The 25,495-nt window shown below is 37.6% G+C and overlaps 2 protein-coding genes across 2 annotated transcripts in view; one reads left to right on the top strand and one right to left on the bottom strand.

Moving 5' to 3' along the window:
• Window positions 1-8,470, bottom strand: part of ANXA13 (annexin A13) — a 74,367-nt gene extending 65,897 nt beyond the window's left edge. Inside the window, exons 1-2 of the mRNA XM_076005342.1 lie at window positions 8,308-8,470; window positions 6,375-6,489 (exon numbers count right to left, since the gene is read on the bottom strand). Of these exons, the coding sequence (XP_075861457.1) occupies window positions 6,375-6,489; window positions 8,308-8,470 (278 nt within the window). The remainder of the gene's footprint in view (window positions 1-6,374; window positions 6,490-8,307) is intronic.
• Window positions 8,471-8,475: 5 nt separating this feature from the next.
• Window positions 8,476-25,495, top strand: part of FAM91A1 (family with sequence similarity 91 member A1) — a 48,798-nt gene continuing 31,778 nt past the window's right edge. The window contains exons 1-8 of the mRNA XM_012743324.2: window positions 8,476-8,787; window positions 14,759-14,843; window positions 16,190-16,341; window positions 17,931-17,988; window positions 18,704-18,771; window positions 19,352-19,465; window positions 20,690-20,780; window positions 21,173-21,235. Of these exons, the coding sequence (XP_012598778.1) occupies window positions 8,716-8,787; window positions 14,759-14,843; window positions 16,190-16,341; window positions 17,931-17,988; window positions 18,704-18,771; window positions 19,352-19,465; window positions 20,690-20,780; window positions 21,173-21,235 (703 nt within the window). The 5' untranslated portion in view covers window positions 8,476-8,715. The remainder of the gene's footprint in view (window positions 8,788-14,758; window positions 14,844-16,189; window positions 16,342-17,930; window positions 17,989-18,703; window positions 18,772-19,351; window positions 19,466-20,689; window positions 20,781-21,172; window positions 21,236-25,495) is intronic.

Below are 25,495 nucleotides of genomic sequence, written 5' to 3'. Positions count from 1 at the left end.
CAGTATCATGTCATTATTTGTTAATAGCAGGTGTGTCCAGCTTCTCATATCAGAAAATAAATACACGGTACCAGCTTGTACCAGCTATTGATTTTCGATGCAATATATGATGAATGTTTAACTCCGTGGCTTGCTTATAAATGGAACCAGCTCATTTCCCTAGAATCCAGTGGCCATTTTTATCCTTTAAAAGATTCATAGTTCCTGTCAGATACAGGCTTTTTGGTGAATCACAATTTTGGTCCTCTTAATTATTCCTCATTTTGAGCAGCCTGTGAAAACCTGCCTTCTGCCCACCCCCCACCCCTTGACAGGCCCTGCTGTTTGCTGCTCAGGAATCTCAATGTCTGGGTACTGATGCTCTCTTTGTAGGCAGATAGCGAGATATTATCACTCCCATTTAGTCTTGCTCCTTATCTTCCCTGTGCAGAAAATAGGTCTTAGTTCAGAATAAAGCTGCCATTTGTTTTGGGTTGAAAATATTCATACATAACTATTCACATACACAAAGAAAATGCAGCTATTTTTTCTAAGGTGGACCTTATCATTCTCACACTCTCACCCCACTGGGCAGTGGCGAGGGTGGGGAGTAGCTTAAATCTATTAATACCAGTTGAAATCTTTCTTGAAATTCATCCTCTTTCTGTTTAAATACAGTCATCTCACTGGGGCAATGGTTCCTATTAATATCAGGAAATGCTCCCTTTTGAAAATTTCATCTTCCTCCCCCATTTCTCCTCGAGATTTGCCAATGGTAGCTAAAATAATTTAGAAAACCCTTTTCAATAAAACCTGGCTTTGAAGCATACTGTCTTGTTCAGACTCAGAAATTCTATTTTGTATTTCAAAAGCTGAACCTTGACTTTCTCTTTGCCTTTCTTTGTAATAATTCTTATATTCTCAAGGTGAATAGATGTCTCTGGCTTCTTGATTAATTTTTTCCTGACTATTGCATCCCTGGTTCTACGTTTACCAGGTACACAATTCAGTTGGCTTTCTAGATTCTTAAAAAAAAAAGAATGAAAAAAAGAAGAAGAAAAAATACTATGCATTAAGGCTATATAAGTTTTAAAAAGATGTGGTCATTAATGACATGTAAATCTAAAAGAAAGAACATTTCTGTAAAGAGAGAGAATAAATTCTTACATAGATCTGGCCAAGAAACAACTGATCTACATTTTCCCAGGATCAGTTGTAGCTGTAGCCAACAAAGTATCCTATCTCTCACTCATATCTCATTTATAGAGGTCATGAAACAGTCCTACTATACTTGAACTTAATCCCTGATCACAGTTTACACTAGTAGACAAACTCGTATTTCTTGTTAGACAGTTAAGAGATTACGTGTTGCTAAAGGTGTAAAGTTTGTATGACATAATGTAGAAGGAACAAAATATATTTCATTTCAGCCAAGCTCTAAGCCACAGTGACAATAACCCCAAATAAGCTAAAAAAGATCCAAGGTAGACCAGTGCCATATGTGTAACACAAATTCATAATTTCCATATTAGTCCAATAGTGTCTAATTTTTTGTCTCATGGCTTTCCTGATTATCAAAGAGTAGAGAAATTATGTCCCTGGTTTACATGATTGTTGAATAGATGGCTGCTTATTTCTCATACTGAAAGGCCTATATTGGGAAATTGTTTTGCATATGCAAAAATTATTATATTTGGTCATGAAATTATTGAGTTATAGAATTAGAATTGGACATTAGAAGCTATCTATGTTCAATCTTCTCACTTTACAAATACATTTTGGCAAATGCTTACTGGATACTCGAGGCCCAAATAGCCCTGACAAGTTGTTGTCAATCTTTGCTGAACATTAGAATTACCTGGGGATACTTTAAAAATATGCAACACTTGTGCTCCAAACTCAGGAGCTCTGAAATAGTGATCTGGTGTGAGGCCTGGATGTTGGCAGTTTAAACAACTTTTCAAGTGATTGTTACACTCCTAGTACTAACCCCCATTAAAAAAAAAAAAGAAACAAAAAACTGGCATTAAAATTTTTTATTCTATGTCTTATCTCCTTAAGATTACTTGCATACTAAAATTAACTAATTTGATGCAGGAATGAAAAAAATTAGAAATCTTCAGATGTCTTTTCACTTCCATTTGCTTTCATTGCCTCATCCCTTTTGTCTCTATTTTTCCAGCTGCTAGTCCAACCTTTTTTAAGAAATAAAATTGAATACCAATGTGGAATACTTCTCCATTCACTCAAAATGTGATTTTACTCTTTATCATGAGTACTGTAAAAATATTTTCAATTCAGGATAAATCATGCTTTGTAGCTGACCACCTTCTCCTGTGTACCTGTGCTGCCAAGAGGCACAAATGGTGACCTTGAGATTGTACAAACCTCAACTGCACCATTGCGCAGTGGGTGCGCTTAAGTGCAACAAGTGCTATTAGATACTGGAGACAAATTAGAGAAAGAGTTCAAGAACCTTAAGATCTTACATAAAAGTCAATAGTCAGAAAGGGGGACGAGAAAGAGTTGCAGGTTTTAAATACAGAAATGTTGTGTGAGATCGGCCCCTGGTGGTCGTCTTTCCTATTGCAATTGTTCAGCGTTCGGGTTCCGATGGTGTGGCTTGACATTGGAATGTTCATTTCCACATCAGATCACAATGTTGTTCTTTTTTTCCCAGATTAGTATGGGGGTACACATATTTTGGTTACATGGATTACTTTTTTACTGCTTGCATCAAAGTTATAAGTGTACCCATCGCCTAAACAGTGGACATTGTACCTGTTAGGTATGATTTCACCCACCCCCTCTTCCCCCAACCTCTACCCGCAACAGTTCTGTTGAGTTTTACTTCCATCTGTGCACATGGGTGCCGATTGATTAGTTCCAATTTATTAGTGAGTAGTATGTTTTTTTTCCCCCATTCTTTAGATATTTCACTTAGGAGGATGGTCTCCAGGTCCATTCAGATTGTTGCAAACAGTATTAATTCATTTTTATGGCTGAATAGTACTCCATTGCATACATATATGTCATTTTATTAATTCACTCATGAATTTACGGGCAGTTGGGTTGATCCCACATTTTTGATTGTGAACTGTGCAGCAATAAACATTCTGGTGCAGGTGTCATTTTGATAAAATGACTTATTTTCCTTTGGGTAAATACCCAGTAGTAGGATTGTTGGATTCAATGGTAGATCTACTTTTAGTCTTTGAGGAATCTCCATACCATTTTCCACAGAGGTTGCACTAGTTTGCAGTCCCACCAACAGTAAATAAGTGTTCCTATCTCCCCACATCCACACAGACCACAATGTTCTAAACACAAACTGACTTCAGATGGCAGAATATAACATTCTCTATATTATGCATAGATATATAATATTAATCTTTCAAAGGCTCTATGGAAGAGGATCTCTCTGCCTATCTCTAATACAGGCTTGTAGTTCTTCAGTTTCTTCTCAACATTTGCAGAAGAATATCCTAAACACTCCCTAACATAAAGAAAAATGCCTGCCATGTTATCTTATCCCTTCCCGCCTCTGCATCCTCATGTCCAGATTCTTCAGAATTCCATTCACAGTGTCCAGGTAAAAAGTTTTCTGGGTGGAGAAGGACAAGCATTCTAGAAACGGGGATTCTGTATGCAAAGATCCAAAGGGATTAAACAGGAGGGCATGATTAGGGAGCTGCAAATGTCTTTCTTTCTGAAGTGTGTGAGGCAAGAGAGATGGTTGAACTATCAGTCTAGCTTACATTTCCATCACTTTCTACAGACACAAGGCTATACAGTTATTTCTCCACTCCAAAGTAAACAAAGGACAAGTGTGATGATTTTCACAATGGACAGCTTTCATCAAGAGGAGACAGTAGGGACCAGTGGAGCATATGGTCTGTGGGAAAGCCTGGCTGAGGCATCCTCTCCTTAGATCCGAATGGTGTTGGAAGGGCAGGGGCAGTGCTGCAGGACTCTCTAAATTTTCAGGAGAATCTCCAAGACTGGATTTTTATGAAAATTCTGCTCCTATACATTTATTCTTTTATTCAATATTTATTGAGTGACTACTATGAGCTGATCTAAGCCTGAGGACACAGCATAGAACAAAGCAGACATAAGCTTCTGCTATTTGGGAACTTCCAGCCTAACAGGGGAGATGATTTTGAAGAATTAAGTCACTTACTGAATATAATAGATGGCAATAAGTGCCATCTCTATCTTGTGGAGAAAAATAATGCAGGGCAGGAGGATGCAGAGGGTTGGAGATGTGTTACAACTTTGAATAAGGTGGTCAGAGAGGGCTTAACTGGGAAGTGACACTTGAGAGCTCAGATATCACATAACAGTTCATTCATTCAATACAACCATTACCCAATACTTATTGGGTGCTTTATGATGTATGATGCATGATTCTGGGTCCTGGAGACAGACTGATGAATGAGACAAAGTCCTTTCTTCCGTGGATAGATAGACAACAAACAAGGAAACAAGGAGGATGAAGTCAGACAGTGATTCCTTGCAATGAAGGACATAAACCAAGGTAATGTGTTAGAGAGAGGAGAGGGAGAAGTGGCTAGGTTGGAGAAGGTAGCTGGAGAAGGCTACTCTAAGTGACCGTGAGTGAACTGAAAGGAACCTGCTGTGCAAAGATCTGGGAAAAGGCATTCAGGTGGAGCAGTAAGCAAGGGCAAAAGCTGCGAGGTGGGCTGGGCCCAGTGGCTCATGCCTATAATCTCAGCACTTTGGGAGGCCGAGGTAGGAGGATCACTTAAGGCCAGGAGTTTGAGACCAGCCTGGGAAACATAGTGAAACCCCATCTCTACAAAAAATAAAAAAATGTAGCCAGACATGGCAACGATCACCTGTAGTCCCAGCTACTCAGGAGGCTGAGGCGGGAGGATCACTTACGCCTAGGAGTTTGAGGCTGCAATCAGCTGTGATGGGGCCATTGTACTCCAGCCTGGGTTACAGAGTGAGACCCTGTCTCTAAAAAAACAAAACCACATAAAGCTGTGAGGTGGCAACAAGTGAGGCTAAGGTGTACAGCATGTGGGAGATGAATTGCTTCATGTGACAAAGCAAAACACGTATGGTTTGGAAACCCATGACTAAGGTCAGACCCAGGAAAAACCAAGGCAGAAAATGTTTATAGTGACTGCCTCTCCTCTCTTTCTTCTAGATACCATTTCCTCCCCTACAGGTGCTTTCCTGGCCTCATTTCATCCTTGAGCTCCCTTTCACACTTGCTCTCAAAAAGGGATATGATAGCTCATGTATACTAAAAAATAATAAGGTTAAAAAGGGATTATTTGAATTAAGACTTTAATTATGAAATTTGATGAATCAGCATTGTGGGTGTTAGAGTATCTTATTGTTGGGGGAATATATTAATTTCCTATTGCTGCTGTAACAAATTACCACAAACCTACTGACTTAAAACAATACAAATTTATTCTTTTACGTTTTAGAAGATCACAAGTCCAAAATGTCACAGCTGGGCTGTGCTTCTTTTGGAGGCTGTAGGGGAAAATCAATTTCCTCTTCCAGCCCCTAGAAGCTCCCCACATTCCTTGGCTTTTGGCCTTGTATCACTCCAACCTCTCCCTACATCCCCTTCTCTAACACTGACTCTCCTGCCTCCCTTTTTTAATTTTTGAGACAGTCTTTCTCTGTCACCCAGGCTGGAGTACAGTGGTGCCATCACAGCTCATTGCAGCCTCAAATTCCCTGGCTGAAGTGATCCTCTTGCCTCAGCCTGCTGAGTATCTGGGACTTCAGGTGTGTATCACCACACCTGGCTAATTTTTTTTTTTTTTTCTTAGAGATAAGGTCTTCCTGTTTCCCAGGCTGCTCTTGAACTCCTGGCCTCAAGTGATCTTCCTGTCTTGGCCTCTCAGAGTGCTAGGATTACAGGCATGATCTACTGCACCCAACCTCCTGCCTCCCTCTTGTAAGGACCTGGTGATTACTTTGATCCCACTTGGGTAATCCAGGATAATCTTCCCATCTCAAGATCCTTAACTTAATCACATCTGCAAAGTCCCTTTTGCCTTGTATGATAACATAGTCACAGATTATAGGGATTAAGACATGGAAATCTTTGGGGGCCATTATTCTTCCTACCTACCACAGGATGTGTCATTCTGGGTCTATGAATGGGGTCACCAGATAGCTCCCTACTTTCAGGTTGCTTCTGCTCATTATTTCTATTGGAATTTTGGGAAACAGTTCTGCAGTCTTTTTGAAGGGCAGATTGCCTAAGCCAGTTGCATAATTCTCCTTAATCATACCTCCAGTTTCTGACCTCACTAGAATTTGAAAAGCAAATGTCTAGTGAAGCAGAAATAAGCAGGAGTCTGAGTCAGGGACCTAAAAGGATCGACATTATTGTTTACCAAAAAATCGAGGTACTGTAATGACTGCTACACTTGGTGCCCAAGGAGCTGCTGTTTTCAGCTTTCTGGTGCTTGGAGAAACAGTCCTGTTCCTGAACTTCCCAGCCATTGAATCCTGTGGTTTAATTTAGGGTCTCTGAATTGCTTGGCTTCCAATCTCTCAAAGACTGGTCACCTCAAGGCAGATCAGTACCTGAGCATTGTGTATTTCATAAGCCAAATTCTGTCACCAGTTCCTACTCTGAATGGTTTGTTATTTGGACTCTTCCCGTCCACATTGCTTTAACCTATTACCCTTTCTTCCTTCACACGTCCACTTTACTCAGCTACTGGCTAAGTTAGAATCATTTCTATTCACCAGGGTCAAATTTTCAAAGATTCAGGCCTTATTCCATTAGTGGGCATAGGTTCACTGTCCCTTATCTCCTTTCATAGTTTTTGATGTGTCTGTGCTACACTCAATATTTACTGATAAACAGAAAGGGTGAGTTTATCAGGCATTCACCTGTTTAACTGCTGTAATTAGGTAAAATAATGGTCTATGAGAATTTTTTAACTAAGTTGACTTTAATTTTCATGTTATTTATACTGCCTTAAATCTAAGTTAGATTTTGGAAGAATATCAATTCTCCCACACTTAAAATTGTAAATATTAGAGATTTATGTTGTTGACTTTGAATGAACATTTTCTAAATTGGAACAGGAGACAATAGTGAGAGCCTGAGTTGGGGACTCAAAAGGATGGTTTTAAAGTGACGACAGCCTTGGGCCCCAGTTTGGCTCTGTTACTACTACCTGTGTGATGTTGTGTGCAAGTCATGCAGCCCTTCCACACCTGTTTCCTCTTCTATTAAATTGGGATAGTAACAGTGGTACCCTTTTACATTTGCGAGGAATAAAAATCTATTGCAAGTCAAGGGCTTAATACATGGGGGCAGGTAATCAATATTTGTTGAATAAATGTCTCTTGGAGTCCAGTTAACTTTAGCTATGCTAATGAAGGTCTGTAAACACAGTATGCAAAGCACTTAGTTATGGGCCATTATAGTTGGATAATACAAGATCAAAACACCTGTGCAAGGGCAGTGTATACTCACATTTGTTTCAATTTAGCAGACATCATGTTGTTTACGCTATGCATCAGACTGCCAACTGTTGAAGTGTGGGCTAGGCAGCTCATAAAAAGTTGTAAGTATATATCTCTCGATATATAATAAAACATTATTTAAAACTGAAAAATAGTTACAAAAATACTGAACTTTTCCCTGGTAGTTGCCAGTAATAATGGTCATGGGTTTGCTAAGGCAATGTAACAAATTCTGGAAGAAATTGTTCCTAAAGATCTCACTGGAGCTGAAATTAAGATATGCTGGATCTCTGCTTTAAAAAGTGACTCTGGAGGCATCCGCGTGGAGCAGAAGCAAACAGAAACCCACAGGCTGCATGCTACAGGTTGGTGAGTGGCCTTCTCTGCCTCCTAGATTGCCTTTGGGCTGCTCAGACCCTTCAGCACCAGCTGTTTGTTTACAAGTTCAGCTCCCTTAGTCCTTGTATTTTCAGAATTTGTATCTTCGAAGCGGTGCCCAACGACTCCCTTCCACAAGATGCAGCGTGGAAGGGATGCCTGGAAGGGATGCAGGCTAATCAGACCTCTGCTCCACCGCCGTCCGCGCCTCTCACTCAGCTGGGGGAAAAGCTGACTTGCAGACTTGGTTTCCTCATGAGCCTGGCCGGGCTCTGGAGGGCCCCGGGAGGACCCGGGTGGGCTCACTGCTCCTTCCACTGACTGAAGCCACCTAGGCCCCGTGCCCAGGTCGCTCTTCTCAGACACCCACCTCAGCGCCCGTTCCCGCCTGCTCTTGGGCCACCCGTTGGCATTTTGGGGAAACTAGGTCATCCAGCAACCGCACTGCAGCCCAGGCGATTATCTTACCTCTTCTAGAGACTGAAAGCCGCAGACGCGGCGCGCGGGCTGGGGCTCCAGCCGGGAACTCCCAGGCCCCACCGCGCCGCCGGGTCCCCAGCACGCAGAGGGCGGGGCGCCGACCGGCCCTACGCCCCGCCAGCAGGCGGAAGTGACGCGAGCCCAGAGCCATTTCCGGCGGGCAGAAACTAGGAAGAAACTTGGAGCTGCTCGGACACTCCAGCCGCGGTCTCCGCTGCTCCTGTGCCCCGTGGCCCGGGCCGCGCTGAGCTGTCGGGAGCCCTGGCCATGGGGCAGCCCGGGCCTTCCTCAGTGTGAGGCGCAGGGCCTCCCGCGGGCTGCTGTGGCAGGCCGAGGGCGGGCGGCGTCGTTTCATCCACGGTCGCGGCCACCGCCGCCAGCCCTGGCCCCGGCATCATGAACATAGACGTGGAGTTCCACATCCGGCACAATTACCCCTGGAGCAAGCTGCCGGCCAACGTGAGACAGGTACGGCCGGAACCTGGGACAGGGGCCCCGACTGGTTCGGCCCCGCCCCGTTGTCACCTGCTTTCGTCGCCCGCGGGTCCAGGGCCAGCTGCTCTCGGCTGACTCCTGCCCTTTCACCTGCCTGGGTTTCGGGAAAACCGACCTGCAGCCCAGGGGTGAAGAGGGGGCGGCTGTGGGGCCACAGGGCCAGGATGGGGCCATTGCTAAATGGGATGGAATGGTGTCCACAGGACTCGCCTGGCGCCTTTGCCCGCAGTTTCCATTCAGCCGGCGTCTGAATGGAGATTTAAAACACCATTCTTAACTTCCAGAACTTAAGGAGGGTGGGAAAGGAACGAGAAACAAACGAATATAATACAGGGTGATAGCAGCTCTTACATACCTTCATTATAGTATATGTAGGAGCACAGGGAGGAAGGAATTGTCCAGGGAGAGTTGGGAGGATGTGTAGAGGAGGCATTTAAATTGGGCCTTGGAGGAAGAGTAAGAGATAAGAGGGAATGAAGATTTTTTCCAGGGAAAGGAAAGTCACTTTAAAAAGTTTAGATGAGTGAGAGAACATGTCTTGAGAGTAGCAAGTGACTGAATATCAACAGAGTTTGGAGATGTGTGTGTGTGTGTGTGTGTGTGTGTGTATGTATTTGGAGGTGGGGTTTTGTAAGTGGGTGGTAGCAGATGAGGCTGGAAAAGTAGTCAGGGTCAGATTTTGAAGGGGCATGCGTGCTTTGTTTCTCTGGACTTTATCCTATAGACAAGATCGGTTTATTATTAGGCTTCAACAAGAGAGTGACATGAGGTTTCTGAGAGTTAATGCTCAAATTTTAGAGTGTCAGTTTTACTCAGTATTTAGTGTATATTTATGGGAGTACCTGCTAGGTGGTATGTGTTGTTCTAGGTGCAGGTAATTTGTAGCAGTCTACAAGACAAAGACCCTGCCTTCATGGAGCTTACATTTACATTATGGAAAGATAGGCAATAAACAAATAAATGAAAAAATACAGAGCATAGCAGGTCGTATTAAATCTTACGAAGGTAGTGATATGGGTACCTATAAGGCACTGTTTCTGTGGTCACAGATTGACATTCAGTGCCTTCCATTATACTTGGTTGAGAGTGAAATTCTGTTTTCTGTTGGTGCTGGACAATGGTATATTTGGAAAGTTTGGGAGGGTAGTGGTGATGGTATAAGGATGATTGTAGTTTAGTTTACTTAACCCCACCCCCAATCCCCTTGGGGGCTCAGCTTTAGAAAGTGAATAATTTAATGTTTTGGTGATATATCATGTGACAACAAAAATGCTTTCATTTTAAGTTACTAAACGCCAAGGGAGTGGAAATATAAATTTAAGGAACTTAGAATTCTTGGGTGGCAGTGGCTGTCCATGTGGCATTTGTCTTGAACTGGGAGAACAAAGCTCTAAACTTAAGGGAATAAGTTTCTCTTGTTAAGCTTGAATAAGGGCTTTGATGGACACTCTTGTACTTTAGGGTTTTATGACAAGTCTGAACCAACAATGTTTCGTTTCTATTTTTACTCTTCCTTTTATCAAAATAAATGTAGCATAATGGAAGAAAGATGAGTGATTCCATTTTATTCAACATAAATATTTGATTTTAATTAGTATTGGCAAAAGGGTTTCTAAAACTTAGTCACAACTTTAAAAATAATCATTTTTTTTTAAAGCTCATTCTAAACAATGGCTGTTTTAGCTTAGGATAAGCTTGGCCATTAGTAGATGTTGCAGAATCCATCTGTGCAAGTTTACTCTCATAACTTTCTCTAGTCTTACCACTGTTTCTCTAGGTCAAACTTTATCTTAGATTACTACATCAGCTTTCTTTTTTCTTTTTTTTTTTTTTGAGACAGAGTCTCACTTTGTTGCCCACACTAGAGTGAGTGCCATGGCATCAGCTCAACTCACAGCAACCTCAAACTCCTGGGTTCAAGCGATCCTACTGCCTCAGCCTCCTGAGTAGCTGGGACTACAGGCATGTACCACCATGCCCGGCTAATTTTTTCTATATATATTAGTTGGCCAATTAATTTCTTTCTCTTTATAGTAGAGACAGGGTCTCGCTCAGGCTGGTTTCGAACTCCTGACCTCGAGCAATCTGTCTGCCTTGGCCTCCCAGAGTGCTAGGATTACAGGTGTGAGCCACCGCACCCGGCCACTACATCAGCTTTCTATCTGGTCTCTTGCTTTTAAAATAGGACCTTCCCATTCATTTTTCATGTTACTCTGGAGTGAGTTTTCTAAAATGCAAACCCAATCCTATCTCTACCTGTCTCTTTTATATTACTTATAGCTGCTTTTTGAATCAGTCTCATATTCACTCCTTCTGGGAGGTTTCTCTGACCTTCTAAATATGCAGTGGTTGCCCCTTGGATATGTTGCCATAGCACTGCTTTCTCACCTGTTACAGTGCTTATCCCACTATGGTGTGTTTTGTGGTTAACTTGTTTCGCTTTTGTACCTTGAGCACCTGTCACATAGTTGGCTTTTAGTAAATATTTGTGGAGTGAATGAACGATGGTATCAATCTGAAATTTTTCCTGGGCAGCTAAAGCTCAGTCAAAAGTGGGAAATAGGCCAGGCAGGGTGGCTCATGCCTGTAATCCTAGCACTCTGGGAGGCTGAGACGGGAGGATCGCTTTAGGTCAGGAGTTCGAGACCAGCCTGAGCAAGACCCCTTCTTTACTAAAAATAGAGAAAAAATTAGCCAGGCAACTAAAAATAGAAAAGTGGGAAACATTTCTTGTATGGAAAGAATTTGTCTTTTGGTATTATAGACTTTAAGTACTTTGATGTAGTTTCCAGTAAGTTTTGATGAGTTTAATTTGTCTCATATTGCCCAGGTCTGAAAGCTGGGGGCCGGTGATTCAGATTTTCGAAAAAATATATTTTAAGCCAATTTCATTTTATATAGATAGATGACATTTTTTTTTATGTGATATGGGTCATGTGTTAGACTTTTAAAAATACATTAAACAGTTGTAGATAGGGCCATTTCATTATTTTCTACAGTTTACCAGTATCTTGTATTCATTATTTAAAACAATTCATAGTCCTTTTATTTTAAGGGAAATCTTATGATGAGGTTCTATATAATCCAAGAAGAGTTATTTTTTTTGTTGGGGGGGAAAGAGATACATTTTGGGATGTACATATTGGGGTTGGAGTTTGTAGGGGCAGAGGCTTTAGAAAATCTTTGTGCTTTTAGCATAGTCTTTAGCACAGTGGGTGCTTTATAGCTAGTAACTTCTTTCATGCCACTCCTTCATCTGTTATACTGTGTTTCCCCGAAAATAAGACAGGGTCTTGTAGTTATTTTTCCTCAAGAAGACACCCTACGGCTTATTTTCAGGGGATGTGTTATTTTTTTTAAGTATGGTACAACAATCTACATTTATTCAAATATAGTTAAGTTGTCTTCTTCTGGAACATCATCATAACTCTCCAGACCCCGAATTCCATCATGAATTTCTTGCGACTCTATTTTCTTTAGAACCATTGGCCCCAATCTCTCATGTTGAGCAATAGAGCTCTCATGGGGCAGATGAGAAGGGCTGCTCATCTTCTCTACTGCTCCGCGACGAAATGCATGGGTTGTACAGATAAACTGCGTAGCCACGCCCATCACTAGGTCTTATTTTCGGAGTAGGGCTTGTATTGCGCAAATGCTTAGAAATCCTGCTAGGGCTTATTTTATAGATAGGTCTTATTTTTGGGGAAACACGGTAGTTCCTTTTATACGCAGCCCAACTTCATTTGTCAGACATGGTTAGCATTTCTGCAGTATTGTCTCAGAATAAAATAACCTTTTTTAAATTATGGTCACCTCTTGTAGTGGCAATAGTGTTTTAAAATGTGAATGGTGGGAGATTTGAGGTAGGAGTGGGAGGAGAGCCCAGGAATCTCTGAACAAAGTTATTTGATTTTACATACTTGGCTAATGGAGAGTAAAGCCAACTTTTAATGTGTTTTTTAGGTATTTATGTGCACACACGTGTATTGATTGATCAGGACCAGTCATTACTTAATGCCTAGTACATAGCTTACATACTTGTAGGTGATGTATTCTGTAATAAAGCTTACAAATAATGGATCCATATATGATCCTTATTTTTATTCTGGAGTTACCAGTAATGGAGTTTGAAAGGGAGAAAATGGCTGTAAGTTAGGGTAAATTAAAATACTGAAACAGAAGAGCAAAACCTCAAGTTTGGAAATTGCTCAGATTTTAGCAAAATTGTGTGTTTGTGTGTGTACATGTGTATGTATTTTGTGTTCCCTGAGAAAGAGACTTTTATTTGGCAGTGGAGCTAGAGAAAACCTTTACAAGTTTTACAGAAAGCCTGCTATTTTGAATCCCCTCAATATTAGTATCTTCCATGCTGACCCTGGCTTTGCTACAAAGAGGGTGGTAGGGTAGTTTCTCTACAATGAACTTTACTCTTAACCACTTGCAATGTTAAAACAGATGAAAATAATATAAGCACATACATTTTGGCAGTATTGTTGAGTTCTGGTTTACCTGTGATACACTAATCTAGATACATGAAGAAGGATACGGTCGACCCTTGAACAACATGGGAGTTAGGGGCACTGAGCCCTATGTAGTTGAAAATATGCCTATAGCTTTTGACTTCTCCAGAACATAACTAATAGCCTACTATTGACTGGAAACCAGTACAAACAGTTGATTAACACAACTTTGTATGTTATATATGTTATATACTATATTCTTAAATTAAGCTAGAGAAAGGAAAATGTTATTAAGAAAATGATAAGGAAGAAGAAAATGTTTACTATTCCTGAAGTGGAACATCATAAAGCTCTCCATTCTTGTCATCTACACATTGAGTAGGCTGAGGAAGAGGAGTGATTGAACTTGTCTTAGGGGTGGCAGAGGTGAAAGAAAATCCGAGTATAAGTGGACCTGCGCAGTTCAAACCTGTTTTGTTTAAGGGTCAACTGTACTTAATTTTCTTGCATCGTGTCCCATTTTTCTTAGGATATTACCCATCAGTGTGTCCATTATTGGGTCAGTTTATTTAGATGTGAGTTTCATCCTCTTGTGAAGATTGCCTTAAGTGATTTTGAAAGCCTTCACTTTGGCTTTCAAAAACCTATGAGTAAGAAATAGGATGAACTGAATCCTCTGATCTTTCTGTCATGACTCCTAAAATATCTGATTTCTGACACTTCATAATGTGTCAGAAAGACTGTACCTAGTAGTGTAAAAATCGAGGGGGATAGCTGTTTATATTAAGTTTATGGTTTCACATTGAATATAATGTTGACTATAATTAGGCAAACTTACTCTTTGCTTTCATGAGCAACTCCCAACTTTGAACTTAAAACACTAAGTGCACAGCTAGAAAGTTTTGGCTTATTAAAAAATATATCATAATTCTAAAATTGTCCAAATGTTTTCTAATGAGGCTAGAAGGAGATGACTTTTTAAGATGCAATCTTATGTATATTTAAAATGTACATGCACCAGAATTCTTAATCTTTAATAAACATAGGCTTCAGCTACAAATAATTATCAGACAGAAATCTGTCCTTAATTGTCATTCTTAAATTTAAATACATGTAGGTGCAGGAAATCATCTATCCATTTAACACACGCAAATTGGGGGCAGTCAGGAAGGAAATCTCTTAAAGTAGAACTTCGTTTTTGTTAAGTGAAATTATGCTCTCATACTGCTCTTTTATTTGTTAAATACTTAGGATAATTTTAGTAAGTCCTTTTAGAAAGGCAGACTGAAAAGAAACACATTGAGTTTTTGCTCAAATACTGTAGCAGAAAAGTTAGTATAATAAAATTTAAGAAAATATTCTTTAGTTCTAGAAATTAGAAATGCCAGGAAAAAATTAGAGGGCATGATTTTAAAATCTTAGGATAAAAAAGTACTATTGTTCAGTTTGGAAGCTATTTAAAATCTATTTGAAATTTCTTTTAGAGTCTTGGAAATTCACAGAGAGAATATGAAAAGCAGGTTGTCTTGTACAGTATCCGCAATCAGTTACGGTATAGAAATAACTTAGGTAAGTAGAGACATTTTTACACTGGGGTGGAAATGACTATTGACACTTAATCATTTTCGTAAATCGATCCTATCTTTTCAATACATATTTCATAGCACTGAAATTATACCATGTACAAACTTTAAGAAACTGTATACTAAACCATTCCATCTAACAACAATTTGTATTAGCAAGTAGATTTTTCTTTCTAATTCTGATAACAATTATTTTTTATTTTTTTCTTTTATTTATTTATTTTGTTTTTTTTGAGACAGAGTCTCGCTTTGTTGCCCAGGCTAGAGTGAGTGCCGTGGCGTCAGCCTAGCTCACAGCAACCTCAAACTCCTGGGCTCAAGTGATCCTTCTGCCTCAGCCTCCCGGGTAGCTGGGACTACAGGCATGCGCCACCATGCCCGGCTAATTTTTTTTATATATATATCAGTTGGCCAATTAATTTCTTTCTATTTATAGTAGAGACGGGGTCTCGCTCTTGCTCAGGCTGGTTTTGAACTCCTGACCTTGAGCAATCCGCCCGCCTCGGCCTCCCAAGAGCTAGGATTACAGGCGTGAGCCACAGCGCCCGGCCAACAATTATTTTTTAGAATTCTGCTTATAGATTTATTTTACCTTTAAAATATTAATTCAGATGTTTTCTTTTTGCCTAAAGTGAGGAAATATGCCAGAAAAGAAAAAGTACATTCATTCTTAATAATTTTTGGCTTTGAGTTTTGTTTTATCTCCACAAATTTTCCAAATAATATAACTTTAATGAAAAACTCTGCAATAATTGGAACAAATTGTAAACATAGTTGGTTTCATGATTTTTTTTTCCTTTTTAAAAATATTTGCTTTTTATTTGTTAGTTTGGTTCTGTTTCCCTGCAAGACTTTCCCTCTGTATTGGTCTTATTTGAAGAATAATATTTCAGAGAGAGCTTTTCTGCATAATTTTTCATGAAAGTCAGAGGGCTTTTTAATTTAAAAAATAAAACAAAAGCAAATAATTTTTAAAAACAGACTTCACTGAAAACTAGCATTTAGTTTGGCTATCCTGTAAAGCAATATAGTAAGGAATTTGATGAATTCTAGCCTATGTTTTATACCTTTTGGGTGGGGGTTATGCTTCTTTTCTCATTTGATAAGAATTATTTTCTACTTGTCTGCACTATTATACATTTTACTTATATACTCTGAAGTCTGTTTCTTGTGGTATAATTGTTTCTTTGTTTCAACTTAGAATCTTTTATTTGTTGTCTTCTAAATTTTTTTCTGAATTACTATTGGTTTGTAAAGTATTTCTACTTATAGTTAACATGTAACCATAAGAAAACAAACAAAAAAACTGGACAATTTCCCTCTTTCCCACAGTTAAACATGTCAAGAAAGATGAACGCAAATACTATGAGGAACTACTAAAGTACAGTCGAGATCACCTCATGCTGTACCCTTACCATTTATCAGATATCATGGTGAAGGGCCTGAGGATAACACCATTTTCATACTATACTGCAATTATGGAGGTGCGTTTACAGTGTGGGTGAACCATATGGAATGGGATGGGACTACATGTCAGATACTCTTAGCAGATGATTCTGAGCTTATAGAATAAAAAGGACTTCTGGTTACAAATTAACTGTTTGAGCTACACTTGTACAAGCAGTTGTCATTATTGATGTTTTCACATGGTATCGGTCCTTTGTGCTATTGTAGCATTGATCAGTCATTTATGCTAACAGACTCCATATAAAAATTTATTGCTTTTAACATGGTTAACGTTAAAAAGTAGGTGATGGAATTGAACATTAAGCTCAGAGAAACTTAACTGTGCACTAACTGTATAAAGAATAAATGATGACATAGACCTGACATGACATAATACAAGTGTCAGAAAAAAGAAATGTATTAGTAGTCCTGGTTGTTAATCTCTTTCTGTAATTACTAATTTTTGTTAGCCTTTTTCCAAAGGTTTTTAGGCTTGTGTTGAATAACTTTAATTCTAGTTATATACTATTTTTAAGGAAGTTTTATGAAAAGATTGGCAATATTTATCTAGTATTCATTTGCTCCTTAATTATGTTTGAGTGTTCCTATTTTGGGCATACTAGCCATGTGAAGAGCAGGGAAAAGCCTAGAACTAAAGAAGTTGGGAACTACAATAATAGCAACATTAGAACAACATTAGAGCAACATTAGAATAGAACATTATGATGTAATGTTCTTTACCATGAGCTCTCTTTGCCTATTTCCTTAAGCCCCTTCTCCATGAGCACTTATACAGCCCTGTGTTTCCCAAGTCACTGTTTTGTAGGAATTGCTAGAGACAGCTTGAGGCCTGACAGCCTGGGTAGCACAATGAAGGTGGCAGCTATCAGTAAGTAGAATAGTTACTGCCATCTCTTGGATTATTTTTCTTGTGTGGTCCACTAGATTTGGGCCTTTGGGGGATAAATAGAGTTTTTGTCCCATTTATCAGCTTTTCAGGTACACCTGTGTGCTTGCTGTCTTTTGGTTTCTGTTCTTACATCGTTGGGTGTAGCTCCTGGGTTGAAAGTGGGTCTTATCCCCCCAGTAAACAGTTAGTTTATTATTGGAGAAACAGATTGGGTGGAAAAAGCTGGCTATGGAGTTTGACTCTGCTGCTAATTGGGATTCATAGGAGCAAAGACTACTAAGTGATTAAAATCATTGTGGTTTAGATGCATGTTTTAGATGCATGTTGATGGAGCTGTGGCTCATTATTTAGCCTTCCCTCAAGGTAGAAGTCTATGATCAAGTGTAATATGAAATGTGGAGAGGCTAGGACCCTGAGCTCTAGTAGAGGCATTCCTCATAAGCTTCTACAGTGCAGATGTTATAGGGCAACTGTCTGGGATTCATAGAGAGTGTTGTAAGAAACCCAGACCGGAAAGTATGCCCTTCAATTACTAGGTTGGAACCATGTGGTAAGTGCCACAATGTGGCATGCATGCTTTAGGTTGCCAAATTATGATCTCACTGCTTCCTGTAATAATTATTGTTGTTCTGTTTGGCTATACTAATATATATTTATACATGTTTTTAATCTAAGGGTATTTAGCATTTCAAATTTCAAATTTTTTCTTTTTAAAAGGACATTATGAACAGTGAGAAAAGTTATGATTCATTGCCCAATTTTACTGCTGCTGACTGTAAGTATTTAATTTTGCTGATGGAGGTAATGTTTAGATTGTATCTTTGTGCATGAATATTGTCGTCTGTCAGTATCGGAATATGTGTTTTTAATTTGAAATTCCTGAAAAATGGGAATAGCAAGCAACATTATTAATAGGAATTTTTATCAGATGATACAAGTCAAGTGTAAGATTTAGCCTGAATATCTAAAAGAGGAATATTTTAGAGTAGTAGAATCAGATAAACAGGACTAATCCATATATTTCTAGAGAATGAATTACTTTTTGACACTTGGGCTGTGAATATACCAAATGAGGGAAGAAAACTTGTGCACAGTGTTTTTGCAGTGTGATACATGGCTTTTACTAACACAATTTGCTGATGTTTTATTCTAACTTTAATTGCGTATTTTGAAATATGACCATAGTTCTGTTGTGCAAGAAGCTTTTGCTGAGAAGTACATTTGATTTCCTAAAATTAGGAGGACTTCTGCTTTTCAAAAATATTCTGATTTATCAAATGTGTCAGCTTAAATTCATCTCTCCCAAAGTTTAGCTTTCTTTAATATTTTGCTTGAAGAATTTCTTTTAATTTTATATGGACAGACCATGTTGATCAGTTGTCAAAAGATGAACACAAGTTGAGAATTGAATTTTTCCTAAAATCACTGGTGAGTGTACTTACATTTCAAGATGTATTAAAAGTTTTTAAAGGAAATACTGTTTCTTTCAGGTCTAAGGCTTCTTGGCATAGGAAGAAACCAGTATATCGATCTTATGAATCAGTGTAGATCATCAAAAGTAAGTTAGTCATTTCCCTTCCCCCACCCCTATTGTTTCGGTCTCCTTATCACACAGCTTGATTAGTTTTTTTAAGTGGTAGAAATAATAAATTATATTTGTTTGACCAAATGAAATGTCCTTAACAAAGAAACAATACGAAAAGAATTCCTCTGTGTTCTCTATATTATCGCTCTAGTGATTGTTGAATTAGAAAATACTTAAGGCATAAAACATTTATTTTTAAAAACTATTTTTGCTCTTTTGGTCTTTTTACTTGCCCATTTTACTACTAGGGCTCACTTAATGGGTGAAATATGTATACATTTTCAAGTGTGTTTTTTAGCTCTTGGGTTTCATTTGAGTTTCTGGATTTGGATCTAGATTTAATGATTAGTGTTTTAAAATAATTTATTTTGAAAAAATTTAAAGTATGACTTTCTTCATTCCATATATCTAGAATAGTTAAGATTTTAAAACATGAGAGTTTAAAAAGATATTTATTTAGCCTTTTAGAAACACTCTTACTATATGATTGATATAAGAAGAAAGTGGTAATTTTAAGTTGATTGCAAATTCTCAGATGTTTGTACCATTGCAGAAATTTTTCAGAAGGAAAACGGCTCGTGATCTTCTACCAGTAAAGCCAGTGGAAATTGCCATAGAGGCCTGGTGGGTGGTGCAGGCTGGATATATCACAGAAGATGACATCAAGGTAGAGATCTTTAAAAGTTAAACATAGAATTCTTTTTAACCTATTTTATACTTTTTAATTATAATTCTATAATTATTTTTAAAAGTAGCACTATTTAGTTTTCCTAAAGAAAATTAAACTTAAATTCGAAATTTAAAATGATTTTAGTAGTCTAGAATATTGGCGAATCTCCAAGATATTCTTTAAAGATGAAGGAGACTTGATTGGTTCAAGTATAATTATCTGGGAGTGTTAATTAGATAGAAGTTTCATGTAAAGTAGGATGATGCCATAGCTACCAAAAACAATAATATTGGCTAACACTTTTGAACAAGTGCTGTGTGCTAGATGTGCCAGCACTACTGCAAGTCTTTTTATATTGTCTCATTGAATTCTCTTAACAACCCCAGAGATATATTATTTATACCCCCCTTTTACAGATGAGGAAATTGAACATAGAATATTCAAGTAACAGCTCAAGTCATAGTGGTAGTAAAGGTCCAGGATTTTCACCCAGTTTGCCAAGGAAGCTGTGCTCTTAATCACTGCGCTAAACTGCTGTCCTGAAGTGATAGGTTCCTTGATGGGGGTGATAGCGTCAAGATCAAGGGCGTTGATATTCCCAGTGGTCAGACCACATCTTGGAAGGGATATTGATTTCGAGAAAAGGAGTGGAGAGATGAGGGGGCCTAGAGACCAGGTCATGTTTATGTGTGGTTAAAGGATTGTGAATGAGTATATGGACTTTTTTTAGTCTGCATTTAATTTTTCTCCAGAGGACATAGGAAATCCAGTGAGTGGAAGGCTTAGAAATTTCACTTCAGTATAATATCTTCCTAATGAGCTCTCAAACTGTATCATAATAAGCTAGTGACCCTTCCTGCCATTGATAATATTCATGTGGAGTTTGAGTAAATATTCAGAATCAGCAAAGGGATCTAATTCCAATTCAAAGACAAGGAGTAAATACTGGTATTTATTGGTGAATGCTCATTGCTAACCAGCAAGTGTTGATACTTATAATAACTTTGTTCTCTAAGTTCTGTTGGTAACATATTTTGGCACCTTAATTGATGTCCATGTGCATAGATTTTTGTTTGGACTCTAGAGGGATAAGTGAGAAAAATATGTAGCTCATTGAATTAATGACACGTAATCCTTGGTTTCAACATGAATAAATTTCATGAGACTTATGAATTAGTGAATTTGGACAGAACTTAATTGAAAATATTTTGCTTTTCTTAGATATGCACTTTGCCTGAGAAATGCGCTATTGATAAGATCATCGATTCAGGCCCTCAACTCTCTGGATCCCTAGATTACAATGTAGTACATAGTAAGTGGTTAGTAGAAATGGTCTTTTGTCAACATAAAAACTTGTTTTAAACCTTCGATTACTTATCAAGTAGGTACAAATAGTGTTATTCCCTAAGGCATGTTATTGTTTGAAATGTGACCTTAGTCTGTTACTTTCCAGTGTGGCTATAATTAGTCACATACACTAGAAATTTATACATATCAATGGTAAGAAAAATTTTGTAGTTCTGAGCATATGTAGGAAACCAAGATTTAAAAACTTTAATATAATTCTTTTTCTCTTGTATTTTACTTTTTCCTTCTTCACATAGCATTCAGTTGTAAGAATCTTTACAGAAAGCCAGAATCAAAATTTTTTAAAATTGCTGTGTGTCGTGTTCCATCTAAAGCAAGGTTCTTTTGCTTCTATAGGTTTATATAACAAAGGATTTATTTATCTCGATGTACCAATATCTGATGACAGTTGTATAGCAGGTAAGTCTGTGCTAATATTTTTAAATGTTTTTTGAATGGCTGCTAGGTGCTGAGTGCTGCATATCATCTATCCTAGGAAAAACCTTTCTTCTGCATTATATAGTAACACATCGTGATGGTTTTACTTAAATTCCTTATTTTCATTTTTATGTTATCTTGGTGCACACTATATAAAAATAATAGAAAGCCAAGATAAATTTCTTATAATTCCAAATCAAATCAATATTTTTATAAATTCATGTCCCTTTTTAGTCTTCGTTCAGGGAAAAGCAGGTTTTACATATATTTAGTAATATAGAATTGTATGTTCTCCATTTTCACTTAACATACCTGTGTCTTATTTTTTCATGTTACTACAGTCTTTTTTTGTCTTTATTTCATTTTCCCTTACTCCTTTACCTACTTCTCCAAGTTAAACCAATATTAAGGGGCTTGTGTATTTCCTTCTATACCTGATGGATGTAACAATTTATTAAACCCTTTCTTATTGCTGGCTATTTAGATTATTTCCAATTTTTTTTGTGCTACAGTGGTGATGTGGTCAGCATCTTTACCACAAAGGTGCTTTTTTTCTTTAGGTTAGATTTCTTACCAGTTTGTAGAAGCACTTATTATATTCAGGTTATGTGTTACAAGTATGTTTTGTAGCATATCTTTTGGCTGTTGTTATTGTTTGTGATATCTTTTTACCAGACTTAGATATTTAATATTTGTGTAATTAAATATAAAATGTAAAAAATTCCAGGGAATGCTGTTTCTATTAACAAATGAGTGGTTATACTGCTTGTTACAGAATTACTCCCTAATGTCAGTATTGAATCTTGACAGTTCATCATGCTCTATTGTGTCCTTTTATTTGGGTTAGCATTTGTTTGTGAGTCTTTAATAATGCATTTTGAACCATATAACTATATGAATTGTATTTTAAGCTTGGAATGGAAATAACATGAAAAGTAAATGAAATATTGATTCAGTTTATATAGTTGTTGCTGTAACAAATAAAATACTAGTTTTAAAATTAGAAGGGTTTTAACAAGGAAATCATTTCTGGAAGACAGAGTAGGTAGTGGTTTCCTATCATAGGTGGAAAATATGAAAGCATTACTCTAGTCCTTATTGTCATCCAACATCTGATGATGACTCATTGGAGATGCACCTAAAAAGGCTCATCTTTGAATAGCTCATTTCAGTCCATTTTGACTGACAGTTTGAACATTGACTCACATTAACACTAATATATTTGAAAGAAGCCGTTAGAGAAGGTCTGAATGGATGGCTGCTTCATTACAGTGCTGTGTTGTTCTTCAATGCTTCACTTAGTAACTGACAGTTTTTGGTGGTACAGACAGACCCATGGGATAATAATTGCTGAATTCACCCTACTTGTCACCATGTGACCTCTCTGGCTGTTCTCCAGATTGGAATAAACTCATGAAAGAAAAGCATTTTGACAACATGCAAGCCATGAAATTCAGTACAGATGATACATTTCAAAGGATGCATTTCAGATATATTTCAACAACAGCAATAGTAACAACAAAAACACAAGCCTTGTGTGTGGTGGAACAAATATATAGAGAGGAGAGAAATACTTTGAAGAGAATAATGATGAAAGGCTCTGTTGTTAAATATATTTATTTCATTACTCATCAGACTTTCTAATTGCATATTTTATGTCTACCCTTTTATAGCTTCTAGATTTCTGCTATGCTTGAATACCCTTAGGATATATGGTCTAAAAATTCTTGAAAACTTTTGTTAAATATATTTAAATTTGTAGTTCATTTGGAACTTATTTTCATATTTGATATGAAATAAGGGTTCAACCTAATTTTTTTCTTTTTGGATAACCAATAGCATTTGAATAAATGCTAGCATTGTTTTTTCAATAACTCATTACTGCTGAATGGCAGTGTAACTTTTGTCATACATTAAATTCCCCTCTATATTGGATACCCTTTTTTCTTCCACTGAAGTATATTGTTTTGATTATAGTGACTTAGAATAACTTTTAATATTAAATACTAGCTATGGCCAGGCTTTCCTCATGAGTTTTTTATTTTTATTTTTATTTATTTATTTTTTTTGAGACAGAGTCTTGCTTTGTTGCCCAGGCTAGAGTGAGTGCTGTGGCGTCAGCCTAGCTCACAGCAACCTCAAACTCCTGGGCTCAAGCAATCCTTCTGCCTCAGCCTCCCGGGTAGCTGGGACTACAGGCATGCGCCACCATGCCCGGCTAATTTTTTTTTCTATATATATTAGTTGGCCAATTAATTTCTTTCTATTTATAGTAGAAATGAGGTCTCACTCTTGCTCAGCCTGGTTTCGAACTCCTGACCTTGAACAGTCCGCATCCCTCGGCCTCCCAGAGAGCCAGGATTACAGGCGTGAGCCACCGCGCCCGGCCTCCTCATGAGTTTTTTAAAATAACTTTCTTGGTTATTCTAAGATGTTTATTTATACACACACACACACACACACACAGACGTATTTTTTTTAATTAACAAATCATAGCTATATACATTTATGGAGTACAATGTGATGTTTTGATATATGGATACAATATGACATGATTAAATAAAGCTAATTAACATAGCCATCACCTTATTTACCTATCATTTTTTATGGTGAAACAATTGAAATTTACTCTCTTAGTTATTTTGAAATACATAATACATTATTATTCATTATAGCTACCTGGTATGCAGTAAATCTCAAAACCTATTCCTCTTGTTTATCTGAAACTTTGTACCCTTTGATCAACAACTCCCCATTCCTCCCACCCCCGACTGTGGTAACCATCATTCTACTCTATTTCTATGAGTTCAACTATTTTATATTCCAAATGTAAATGAGATCCTACAGTGTTTGTCTTTCTGTGACTGGCTTATTCACTTAGCAAATGACAGGATTTCCCCCTTTTTTATGGCTGACTAGTATTCCATTGTGTATACATGCCACATTTTCTTTATCCATTCATTTGTTGATGGACACTTAGGTTGTTTCCTTATGTTGGCTCCTGCAAATAATGCTGCATTGAACATGGGAGTGCAGACATCTCTTCAACCTATCGATTCATTTCCTTTGGGTATATACCCAGAAGTGGGATTACTGGGTCATACGATAGTTTTATTTTTAGTTGTTTTAGAAAACTTCATACCATTTTCCATAATTTAAATTTTTTTAAAAAAAGGATAAATTTCTTATAAAAATTTTAATTTTTTTTTCTTTTTTTATATATATTTTTTTATTATTTTGAACACATTTTTAAAAATAACTCATTTTTTTTTCTTTTTTTCTGAACAGAGGGAAGGGACAAAAATTTTTATTAATGTATTTTTGGGTAGGTAATAATTATGATACAAAATTCTGACTTTACAAGGGAATAAAAATGTCTGCCTCCCACTCCTATGCCTACCTGCCCAATTTCTTTCAGCAGCCACTGTTAAGTTTAATTTTTACATAGATTGTATACTGTAGTTCATGCTTTTTCTTAAAACTAAATATTCTTTAGAGACTATTCCCTATCTTTTCATGTGGAATTGCCTCATTCTTTTTGCTCAGATATAAATTGTGACTTAGGAAAATTTCTAACCTCTTAAGTGCCTTCATTTCTTTATCTCTGAAATAGGGGTAATTAATGCTACTGTATAACTTGTGGGGTTAAGAGGATTAAATGAAATTGTATATATAAAGTACCTGGCAATGATTTAGCACTTAGTTAAGTATTCAACAAATGTTTGCTATTGCTATTTTATATAGCTGATAGTATAGGAAAAGAATTAATGATGTCAAATATTAGATTTCTAAAATATTTCTGTAAAGAAACGTTGGTCCTTAAAAGTACCTGAATGACTGGAAATATGGGTAGCACTAAATTAGAAAATGACGTGAGCCAGATCTATAAAGTGAATAACCTATCTTGAAATATACATTATGTTTTTTTCAATGTCTTGATGTTGACCATTTGAATTTTTTCTTAATTTTCACCTTTAAAAATAATTTAGGTTTTTGGGTACAGTTAGCTGGTATTAGGCCAGGGGACACAGAGATACCCAAATGCTGCTGTGGCCTAGTCATTCCACCTTCCCAGGATATTTTCAAGGAAAGTGTACACACTGGGGAGAATGGCAGAGAAAGGCATAGCACCTCTTTATTACTGGCTGGGCAGAGCCCTCTGGAGAATCAGATTAGAACATTTGGACCAAAGAGATAGAGATGAGTATGAATGAATATTCAGGTGGAGAGAGATGATTGGCT

The sequence above is a fragment of the Microcebus murinus genome, chromosome 7 (assembly GCF_040939455.1).
Source record: "Microcebus murinus isolate Inina chromosome 7, M.murinus_Inina_mat1.0, whole genome shotgun sequence".
NCBI classification, from domain to species: Eukaryota; Metazoa; Chordata; class Mammalia; order Primates; family Cheirogaleidae; genus Microcebus; species Microcebus murinus.
Note: the sequence above shows the minus strand (reverse complement) of the source record. Positions and strands in the feature narration are given on the sequence as shown.